The sequence below is a fragment of the Labeo rohita genome, chromosome 22, assembly GCF_022985175.1.
Source record: "Labeo rohita strain BAU-BD-2019 chromosome 22, IGBB_LRoh.1.0, whole genome shotgun sequence".
Classification (NCBI taxonomy): domain Eukaryota; kingdom Metazoa; phylum Chordata; class Actinopteri; order Cypriniformes; family Cyprinidae; genus Labeo; species Labeo rohita.
In genome coordinates this window covers 32,901,494-32,913,257 of record NC_066890.1, presented here as the reverse complement: position 1 = coordinate 32,913,257, position 11,764 = coordinate 32,901,494, and the positions used below count along the sequence as shown (strand labels likewise).

At 31.0% G+C, this 11,764-nt stretch overlaps 1 protein-coding gene across 1 annotated transcript; it reads right to left on the bottom strand.

The window, feature by feature from the left end:
* Positions 1 to 371: 371 nt before the first annotated feature.
* Positions 372 to 9,195, bottom strand: rtca (RNA 3'-terminal phosphate cyclase). The gene is made up of 11 exons (XM_051095490.1): positions 8,797 to 9,195; positions 8,562 to 8,662; positions 7,798 to 7,941; positions 7,593 to 7,716; positions 7,448 to 7,506; positions 7,229 to 7,370; positions 4,704 to 4,825; positions 4,556 to 4,614; positions 4,237 to 4,331; positions 1,339 to 1,443; positions 372 to 1,255 (listed from the first exon to the last, which is right to left on the bottom strand). Exons 1-11 carry the CDS (start codon positions 8,839 to 8,841, stop codon positions 1,157 to 1,159), a joined length of 1,095 nt encoding a protein of 364 aa, XP_050951447.1. The 5' UTR covers positions 8,842 to 9,195; the 3' UTR covers positions 372 to 1,156.
* Between the last annotated feature and the right edge of the window lie 2,569 nt (positions 9,196 to 11,764).

Sequence of the window (11,764 nt, the reverse complement as noted above, 5' to 3'; positions counted from 1 at the left end):
CAACGTATATTCATAATGATTTTTACTTTTTCAGTGTTTAATGTTTGAATAAATCCATCAAGTTATGACAGCCACCATTTAAAAGTTTACATTTAAAAAAAAACGAATTTAAGTAGAAATATAATTATGTAACTAACTTTAGTATTATTATACAAACGTGTGATTTGAGCATTTGTATACAAATCAGTTAATTTTAACCTTTAATGTTATAGTAATGTAGTACAACTGACTTTCATGTATATTTTACAGCATTTACAGCAACAACTTTGGTAAGTAAATGACAATTTTCCTTTTTGGAATTTTCCTTAACTGTCACCCTAAATACAAATAAATCATCCAAATAGGAAAAAAACACCACTGAATCAAGGTAAAATATTGTATGTCTATCACTCATTTTATTGTATTTTTTTTCCTCCACAATTTTTTAAATGCAAATAACAAAAGAACATTGTCACCTAAAGTAGCCACAAAAAAAAATGCAAAAATTATTGCGCCAAAAAAAAAAAAAAAAAAAAATTAACCTCTGAAAATCCATCTTATAAATAACAAATAGAAATAATGACCAAGAATGAATGATTTTCAGAGTCAAAGACAAAATTAGCTAATAAATGTCAATGAAAATAGAATAAGATGGCAACGAAATTTCGGAAACAATGTAGAAATTACTTAAATAGCAAATACAAATAAGAAAGCAGCTACATGGAACCATAAACTTGGATGAGAAACTTTCTTTTCCTCCTCGTACACACAGTGCACTAATTTACCAGTGACATACATGTTTTTTGACTACGTCCATGCAAATTGGTTAAGCTATTGTTATCGTTAACAGTATCGGAAGGGTTTTAAACTTTAAGGCTTGCGTTAGCGTGCGGAAAGCAAATTTGCTCAAAAACGTTCAGGATCCTTTTGAATATTGCGTGAAGAGTTTAAAGTATCTGTTTCATTACAGTGTAAGGCAATACCCTGAGTAACAACGAAAGTTTCAGAAGGGGACACAACAAGAGATAGACTCAGTGGTCAGCGCAAGAAAACTAATCATTATTCGCAAAGAACAAAGATAATGAAGTTATCTTTGCGTCATCCGGTCAGTTACAGTAGTAGTGTGTCTCTGCTACAAGTCCTCCTCGTCTCGGCTGGGGACGACGGATCCGTGCGTTCACAAGTTAGGATTGGTGGCACCCACTCCCTGGCACTCGATAATGTAGGTATCGTTGTTGGCGTGCTCATCCTCTGCTTTGCGTATAACAAATTTTGCCTGTAAAAGAACAAAAGCGAGTTAAAGTTGCCTTGCTTTTATAAACAGAAGTGCCTATAAAGCGCATCCAGGTATGAACTTACGTTCGTGAGCTGCTCGGCCACGTGGATTGCCGTTTGTGTGTGGAGAGTGATTGGGCCCGTTCGCATTCTGGATGTGCCGTTCGCCAAAGCCATGAAAATAATAAGCTGTGAAATGAAACGGATATATATTACTTTTCAGACAAACACGTTTGTTATGTTGCACTGAAATGAAAAATACGTAGCGCAAAGTAAAAACAAAAAAACAAAAAGCGTGTTGTGGTTAAGGAGATTTCGTAGCAAAATTATGCAAATTACGTAGAAAAATCTAAAAAAAAAAGCTGATTTAAGAACATTTAAGGCTAGTTACAAAAACAAACAAAAAGAAGCAAAGTAAAAACAAAAAACAAGTTAAATATTAAACTAGTGAAATGAAACAATGTTACATTAAAAAACAAAAGCAAAACAAAAACAAAGCATGTTGTGGTTTAAGACCTTTTCAAGGCTAGTTACAAAACAAACAAAAAACAAGTGAAGTAAAAACAAAACAAAAAGCTCAGAAAGGTTTAAAAATAAATAAATAACTTTTTAGTTTTTTTTTTTCCAGCGATAGTTACACTAAGAACCAAAAGAAATGTAAAATAAGTAGCAAAGTAAAACAAAAAAAAAAGGTAAAAGTTGTGTTTTGAAAGCTAGTTACAAAAAAAAAAAAAAAAAAAAAAAAAAAAAAAAAAAAGAAACCAAGAAATGTAAATTACACAGAGACGTAAAAAACTTAAGGTTTTTTTCCAACACTAATTACATTAAAAAACAAAAATATGTATCGAAGTAAAACAAAAACAAAACATGTTGTGGTTTAAGAGATTTTTCCAAGGTTTAGCTTCAAAACAGACAAAAACCCAAACATTTCATGGTTTGAAAACTAGTTACAAAAACAAATATTAAACCAATGAAATGAAACAATGTTACATTAAAAAATAAAAGCAAAACAAAAACAAAGCATGTTGTGGTTTAAGACCTTTTCAAGGCTAGTTACAAAAAAAAACAAACAAGTGAAGTAAAAAAACAAAAAGCTCAGAAATATTAAAAAAAAAAAAAAAAAAACTCGTTTAGGATTTTTTTTTTTTCAGTGCTAGTTACATTAAGAACCAAAAGAAAAGTAAAATAAGTAGCAAAGTAAAACAAAACCAAAACAAGTTAAAAGCTGTTGTGTTTTGAGAGCTAGTTACAAAAAAAATTCAAATCAATGAAACCAAGAAATGTAAATTACACGTAAAAAACATCTTTTGTTAAGGTTTTTTTCAACACTAATTACATAAAAAAACAAAAATATGTATTGATGTAAAACAAAAACAAAACATGTTGTGGTTTAAGAGATTTTTCCAAGGTTTAGCTTCAAAACAGACAAAAACCCAAACATTTTGTGATTTGAAAGCTAGTTACAAAAACAAATATTAAACCAATGAAATAAAGACATGTGAATTACGCAGAAACATTAAAGAAAACCTTTTTGTTGAGCTTTTTAACGCTAGTTTCTTTAAGGAACAAAAGAAACAAAATACATGCATATCAAAGTAAAACAAAAACAAAGCATCTTGTGGTTATTTTAAGGCTAGCTTCAAAATAAACAAAAAAAAGTTGTTGTTGTGTTTTGAGAGCTAGTTACAAAAAACAAATATTAAACCAATGAAATGAATGTAAATTTTGTAGAGACGTTTAAGAAAATAAACTAGATGCATTAAAAGAAACGTAAAACACATAGCAAAATAAAACAAAACATGTTTTGTTTTTGAGCTTTTTTCCCACGGCTAATTCAAAACAAACAAACAAAAGTAAAAAAAACAAAAAGATATGTTATGGTTTCAAAGTTAGTTTAAAAAACATTAAACCAATGAAATAAAGAAATGTAAATTATGTAGATATGTAAAAAAAAAAAAAAAAAAAAAAAAAAAAAAAAAGTGGATTTTATCAAGGCTAATTATTAAGAAACAATATGTAGTGAAGTAAAACAAAAAGCATGTTAGTGGTTTAAGAGCTTTTTTTCAAGGCTAGTTTCAAAAACAAGTGGAAAAAATAATAATAAAATAAAACAATGCATGTTGTGGTTTGAGAGCTAGTTATAAAAATAACATATTAACCCAATGAAATAAAGAAATGTAAATTATATACAGACATTAAAAATTGCTTTTTGTTAAGGAAAAGCTAGTTACATTAACAAAACAAAAGAAACGTAAAATACGTAGCAAAGTAAAACAAAAACAAAAAGAAAAACACGTTTTGTTTTACAAGCTTTATTAAGGCTAGTTTCAAAACAAACAAAAAACGTGTGAAAAAAAAAAAAAAAAAAAAAAAAAAAAAAAAAAAACCTGCATGGTATGGTTTGAAAGCTAGTAAAAAAACAAAAACAAAAAACAAATATTAAACCAAAGAAATAAAGAATTGTAGGTTAAGTAGAGACGTTAAAAAAACACTTAGGAATTTAAGAAAATACATACAATAGAAGAAATGTAAAATACAACACAAAGTAAAAAAAAAAAGTTTTGTTTAAAGAGCTTTTAAGGTTACGCAAACAAATTACGTAGTGAAAAACAAACAAAAACCAAGTTGTGATTCAAGACCTAGTTACAAAAAACAAAATTTTTAAAGAAAATAAATAACAGAAGTTAAAAATAAAAATTTGCAGTTAAGGAGCTTTTTGTCCAACTCTATTTGCAAAGAAAGAAAAAAGAAAATAATATTTTAAAAAATAATAATAAAAAAAATTGGAATGTTCATGTTGTGGGTTTTTTTTTTTTTTTTTTTTTTGTAATTGGAATTATTTTTTTGGATTGGTTAAGAAAAAAAAAAAAAATTCTCAACGCTAGTTACGGTAGAAAAGTCAAATAAAACATATAATTACTCTCCAGACAAACACGCATTTATTATGTCGCACTGAAACGGTCGAGTGTTTGTGTGCCTGACCTGGTCTTGCAAGAACTCATCCACGCAACCATTGTGCCTGATGTTTCTCAGCAACATTTCTGCAGCCTCAATGCCAACTTTGTCAGCATATACACCTGAAGACAAAGCAGAAAGAACAAACACCAAGGTCTAATTTTACATTCACATTCATTTTGAGAATGAATCATTATAGTAGAGGAAATCTATTGGACGTTGTCTTGTCCACATTAAAACTCAAAGCACAAATGAACAGGCTTTTCATTGTAACGCATCGCCCTCTAGTGCCAAAACTACGACGCTGAATTCATTCTTCACGACCGGGCAGTCAGACAAGCCTTACCTTTTTTGCCAAGAGATGATCCTGCAAATATGCAGCCGGTGGATGATTCTGCAATTATTCTGCCAGGAGACACAAAATGTACCGACGTTATTCAAAACTGATTCACTGAACAACTGCGGCGGATGGTTTTGAGATGGGATGTACTCACATGATCCCGTTCCCGTTGCCACAGGCCTTGTCCTTTTCTTGCAAAGACTGAATGTTGATGTACAGATCCTTAATTTCTTTCCTGATAGTGCGGACGGCCGCCGTGGACATGTCCTTCGCTAACTGAACATCAAGAACAATTTAGAGAGAACAACAGATTATTGAGAAGTGACAGATTATAAAGTGTTTTATAAACATCAATGCCACTTTTTCCAAACATAGCTGATTAAAAGGTGTAAAACAAAGCATGTTGTGGTTTACATGGTTTTCTCAAGGCCACTTTTGGAGTTAATGCTAGATAGTGTTGAATTATCTCACTAAGCAAATAAAACCAAAAAAGCATGTTTTGGTTAATAGCTTTTTTCCCCAAGCCTAGTTGCGAAAAACAAACATTAAATATGTTTGTGATTTAAGAGCATTTAAGGCTCCTTACAAAAACATGAACTTGCGCCAAATGTAAATAACTTAAATTACGTGGGTAGTAAAACAAAATCAAAACATGTTGTTGTTAAGGAGCTTTTAGTCCAACGCCATTTACAAATAAAGAAGCACTAAATATGTAGCAAGGTAAAAAGAATTTTTTTTTTATGAAACTAGTTACTGAAGAAAAAAAAAATGTTGTAGTTTAAGAGCTTTAAGAGCCCCCCCCGCCCAGACTTGATAACGAAAAAGAAACATACTTTTTTAGCCAAGTTTAAGGAAAAGAAAAGAAAGAATGAAAAAAAGAAAGAAAGAGTCTTTTCTCCCCAACAAAAATGATGTAGAAATGTCAAATAAATAAATAAATAAAATTACTGAAAAATAAAAAAGAAGAAGAAAAAAAAAAAAAAATCATGGTTTAGGCGTTTTTTTTCCTCCCTAGCAAAAATTATGTAGAAATGTCTCAAAAAAACAAACCTACAAAGCTAAACAAAAAAAAAAAAAAAAAAAAAAAAAAAAAAAAAAAGAAGAAAGATCATGGTTTCAGAGTTTTTTCTCTCCAGTAAAAATTATGTAAAAAATGTCAAACAAAACAAAAAACAAAAAAAAAAAAAAAAAAAAAAAAAGGAGAAGAAAAAGTTGGTTTAAGTTTTTTTTTTTCTCCCCAGGCTAAAAAATGTCAAACAAAACAAAACAAAACAAAACACAGAAAAAAGTTGGTTTAAGAGCTTTTTTCCCCCAGGCTAGTTACCGAAAAAGAAACTTAAACTATTTGACTAAATTTAAAAAAAAAGAAAAAAAAGAAAAAAAAAAAAAAAAAAAATACATGGTTTAGGAGTTTTTTCTCTCTACCAATTATGTAGAAATGTCAAACAAACAAACAAACAAAAAAAAAAAAACTTAAAAAAAAAAACTTAAAAAAAAATTTTTTTTTTAAATGTTGTGCTTATTCCCCCATGCTAGTTGCAGAAAAAGAAATGTTAACTATTTTGCTAGTTAAAAAAAAAAAAAAAACATTAAAAAAAAAAAAAAGAATGTCACAAAAAAGAGCTTAAGAGCTTTTTTCCCCCAGGCTAATTAACAAAAAAGAAGCATAACTATTAAGCTAAAAATAATAATAATAATAATAAAAAAATAATGGTTTAGAAGTTTTTCTTCTCCCCAGTACAAATTATGTAGAAATGTAAAAAAAAAAAATTAATTAATTAATTAATTGCAGAAACATTACCAAAAAAAAAAATCGTTGTGGTTTAAGAGCTTTTTTCGCTAGGTTTTAATTACTGAAAAAGAAACAACTATTTAGCTACATTTATAAAACAAAAAAAATGGTTTAGGAGTTTTTCTCCCCAGTACAAATTATGTAGAAGTGTCAAAAAAAAAAAAAATAATAAAATAAATTACAGAAAAATTATCGAAAAATAAAAATTGTTGTGGTTTAAGAGCTTTTTCCCCAGGTTAGTTACCAAAAAAAGAGACAAACTATTTAGCTACATTAAAAAAAAAAATAATAATAATAAAAAAAAAAATAAAAAAAAAAAATCATGGTTTAAGAGTTTTTTCCTCCCTAGCAAAACTGTGTTGAAATGCCACACACACACACAAAATAAATAAATAAAAAAACAACACACAACAACCCACAAAAAAAAAATGTTGCGGTTTAAGAGCATTTTTCCCCAGGCTAGTCATTTAAAAAAAAAAAAAAGTGGTGGATTAAGAGCTTTCTTCCCCCGAGCTAGTTGCTGAAAAGAAACAACCTTCTTAGCCAAGTTTATTTATTTAAAAAGAAGATGGAGAAAAAAAAAAAAAAAAAAAAAAAAAAAAAAAAAAAGGGGTTTAGGACTTTCTTCTCCCCAGCAAAATTCTGAGTGCAAAAATGTCAAAATATCACAAAAAAAAAAATTTACATAAAACAAACAAACTTCTTGTGGCTAAGGAGGTTGTTGTCCAATGCTATTCAAGCAAAAATGTAATTAAAATGTAAAAAAAAAAATTTAGCTTTTCATTTTTTTTCTCCAAGGCTAATTCAAATTTAATTATAAAAACAGAGCATTGTGGTTTACAAGTTTTCTGCCCCAATCCTACCCATAAAAGTGTACAATCTTATACCTTAAAGGGCAGAACTCCAGCCACGAAGGCCCTGCCGTAGATCTTGGTGATGTTTCCTCTTTCGGTCATATTGACGGGACTCAGCTCCTTCACAGGATTCACCTTAAGCACCACCTCACCACCTCCCTTAGGATAGTATCCTCTGTTTTCAACAACAAAAAAAATCATAAACATTTCAGCTTTTACTTTTAACAATCAAAACCACTCGCATTTACATACCTCATTTTCAAATCGCAGTCAAACTGAACTCCGAATCTCTCCGCGATGGGTTTGAACACCTAAAAGAGATTTGAACATCAGAATAAGACAGACATCCAGACGATGACTCAACCCGGTCCACCCCGCTGCGCAAACATACACGTACCTTCAACGTGTAGTCGATCTGAGGTGCCATCTCAGCATTGGTTCCTCCCTTCAGACACAGCTCCGACGGACCCTGAGCGAAGAGGGCGCACGGCAGCGAAATCTGCATCAGCAGTCCCACGCTTCTACACGACGGACAACAAAAGCACACTTAGAGCCCAAAAAATGGTATTTAGAGAATTTAGAGAAAACCAGAAATGCCTTACCCGGCCGTCTGAGTGTCGGCGATGTGATTCCCGCCCTTGATTTTCCCAGGGGTGAGCGTAATTTCCGAGGATCCCACTGTGGCTCCTTCCAGATTGCCGACGCACATGTCCCTCACCAACTCGAGACCTGACAGATGCTGAGGCCTGGTGACGTCGAATAGGGAGGGGGGGTGTCGGGATAACAATTGAAGAGAAAACTAAGTCCATACAGTTTGAAATCAGCCTCGTCTCGAGCGAAAGAATCCGATTCGCTCCGTTTATCGACAGGAAATAAGGTTAGGTTGAGTTTTAACAACTTTTGGAATAGGCCACATCTTTGTGTTTATCTCTAAACAGCAGTGAATTAAGGCTAAAAACAAAGGAATGGGTTCCTAAAGAGCTTTGATAAAACCCCAAACCTTTTAAAGAGATAAAAGTGAAGGATAACATGGAAAGTAGCCATGTGCTTCAGTGCCAACTAACAAAGGGCCCCATTAAAAATTCATGGTGAAAGTATTCAACAGCATTTCCGTGAGGTGAACAATTGTTTAAAACAACTTTACTTAACATACTGTCGTTTATCAATATGGCTGACTTCAAAAGTGAAGTTTAAATGGACTATCTGGACTACAACAACCAACTTTGCTTTGTTTCAGGATTCACTGTTGAATAGGAAAGGGGGGGAGCAATGGTGGATGTTCTACGTGCATTAAAAAACAACTATTTAAATGCGCACAAAGCCATTGAAATGAACACGTAACGTGTTTAAAACCATTTTTCGTTACCTCAGACCCGGTGTGCTTCTACCGGCTCGGATTTTATTTATTTTGATTGACGCCCCTTGGATGCAACTCAGCGCCGCGGACAACCTTAAAATCTGTCCTCCCTTTAAAACAGAAACATTTTCTAAACATGAGCCATAACTACTTTCTTTATGTCTGGCGATGCCATTCTAACATGTTGAATATTACAACTTTAATCTGTGATATTAAACAAAAAGCGTTGAAAATGAACACTCACCCCTTCCATTACACTTCCGTCCATTTCCAACGTAGTTGCGGCCATTTTTGCCAAAAGCGAGAAATTGTTACAATGAATCAAAGTGCGTGTTACGAGCGACGCGCTTGTGGGAATAAAGAGAGCGAGCGCGACTTTCACACTGTATTAAAGTTAATATAAAGCGGCGTCTGGCCGCGAACAATGCCGCGATAAACGCGAAGTTCTCAACAAAAGCTCTGGCACCGGGGAGCTGCTCTGCTGGACTGAACTTGAGAAATAAACTTCGTACGCAGTTGGGTTGATTCGAATAAGTTCAGATGGATCAGTCTTGCCCACAAATAAGAATTGAGCGAATTTCCTGGCAATGCGATCACACTCTGGCAAGTAGTCTTGCCAGTCACACTGCTATGGTGGACAAGGTTTCTGCGCATGAGCAGATGAGCGGTGTTCGATTCGTGGACGAATCGTTCTGTTGAGGTGAATCTTTTCAGTGAATCGTGTGAACCGGTTCACTAAAGCGCTCGGTTCATTATAATGGGAAAACACTTTCTTTCTTTCTTTCTTTCTTTCTTTTTTTCATTGATTGATTATTTCTTTCTTTCTTTCTTTCTTTCATTGATTATTTCTTTTGTTTATACTTTTTCTTTCTTTCTTTTGTTCGTTGATTGACTGATTCTTTCTCTTTCTTTCTTTCTTTCTTTTTTCTTCATTTGTTCGTTCTTTTTATTTCTTTCTTTCATTGATTGATTCTTTCTTTCATTCATTTGTTCATTCTTCTTTCTTTCCTCCTTTCTTTGTTCGTTTATTCTTTCTTTTGTTTGTTCATTCATTGATTGATTATTTCTTTAATTTGTTCTTTCTTTCTTTAGTTAGTTTGTTCATTCTTTCTTTCTTTCTTTCGTTCATTGATTATTTCTTTCGTTTGTTCTTTCTTTCTTTCGTTAGTTCATTCATTCTTTCTTTTGTTCGTTGACTGACTGATTGATTCTTTCTTTCTTTCATTTATTCATTCATTCTGTCTTTCTTTCGTTCATTCATTGATTCTTTCTTTCTTTCTTTCTTTCGTTCTTTCTTTCCTTAGTTCATTCTTTCATTCTTTCTTTCTTTTGTTCATTGATTCTTTCGTTAGTTCCTTCATTCTTTCTTTTGTTTGTTGATTGATTTCTTTCTTTCTTCTTTCATTCATTCTTTCTTTTGTACGCTCATTGATTGATTCTTACTTTCTTTCATTCATTCTGTCTTTCTTTCGTTCGTTCATTTATTGATTCTTTCTTTCTTTCTTTCATTTGTTCGTTCTCTTTCTTTCTTCTTTCATTCTTTCTTCCGTTCGTTTGTCCATTCATTCTTTCTTTTGTTCGCTCATTGATTGATGCTTTCTTTCTTTCATTCATTCTGTCTTTCCTCCTTTCTTTCGTTTGTTCATTCGTTCTTTCTTTGTTTCATTGATTTTTTCTTTCTTTCTTTCTTTGTTCGTTTATTCTTTCTTTCTTTCTTCCTTTCTTCCTTTCTTTTTTCTTCATTCAATTGTTTGTTCTTTCTTTCTTTCCTCCTTTCTTTCTTTGTTCGATTATTCTTGCTTTCTTTCTTTCTTTCTTTTTTCCTTATAAACTGGCGTATGCCCACAAACAATGCCATGAACTCTTCTGAACTGAAGTAAGAAATAAACTTAGTATGCAGTTGGGTCAAGTTAAATAAATGAAGATGAATCACTCTAGCCCACAAAAAAGAAATGAGCGAATTTCCTGGCAATACAATCACACTCTGGACAACTAGTCTTGCCAGTCACACTGCTATGGTGGACGGGCTCCGTGCATGCGCGGATGAGCGGTGTCCGATTCGTTGATGAATCGTTCTATTGAATCGGATCTTCAGTAAGTCACGTGAACCGGTTCATTAAACCGCTCGGTTCATTATAATAGAATCGAGCGGTTTTCGAGTGAACTGACTGACTCGTTGAGCCAAGAACCGTCTGTTTGAAACATGTCCGATTCAAAATGAACCTAGAACTGATGGATGAGCTGATAGCAACAGCACTTTGTCATGAAAATGTTTTGAAAAACTATTTTTATTCGATTTTTGACACATTGAGAGATATCATAACGTGTATGTTTCATTCAAACGGTTCTGGAAAAAAAAAAATATATATATATATATATATATATATATATATGTATGTATATATATATAATTAAATTATTTACATATAATTAAAACGGCTAAAAGATTAAACATTGAAGGTCTAAATCAATTCATTACTATTCTTTCTTTCTTTCTTTTTTATTCTTTTAGTTACTAATTTATGTATTTAATTAATAATAATATTTGTCATTATAAAACAAATAAACTATTATAAAGTAAGTAAACTATTTAACGAAGTTTTAAAAAAATATATTAAATAAAAAATACTAAAATAAAATTTAAAATATGAACAGAAAGGTAGGTTAAGGAGGTTATTGTTCAATGCTATTCACGAAAAAATAAAAAATGTAGTGAAGCAAAAAAACAAACAAATTTTCTTCGGTTATTTATTTTTATTTGTGTATTTAATTATAATAATTTTTGTCATTATAAAAGAAATATAAACTATTTAATGAAGATTTTAAAAAATATTAAAATAAAATGTAAAAATAAATTAATAATAAAAAAAAAATTAAATATGAACAAAAAGTTGTGGTTAAGGAGGTTATTGTCCAATGCTATTTTCTTTGGTTATTTATTTTGTATTGTTTTAGTTAAGAATTTATGTATTTGATTAATGATAATAATAATAATATATATATATATATATATATATATATATATTGTATAATTTGTATTTATAGTTAATCATTTGTATATGTCATTAATATTAATGTTCATTATTCTTTATTGACCTACTTATTATATAAATCCTCCTATTTTTTTTTGTTCTGTTCGAAGTTTTTCTTTTTTATTACCAATATTCTATTAAAATATCACTACTGATATAATTGCCCTTGGCCAAAATACT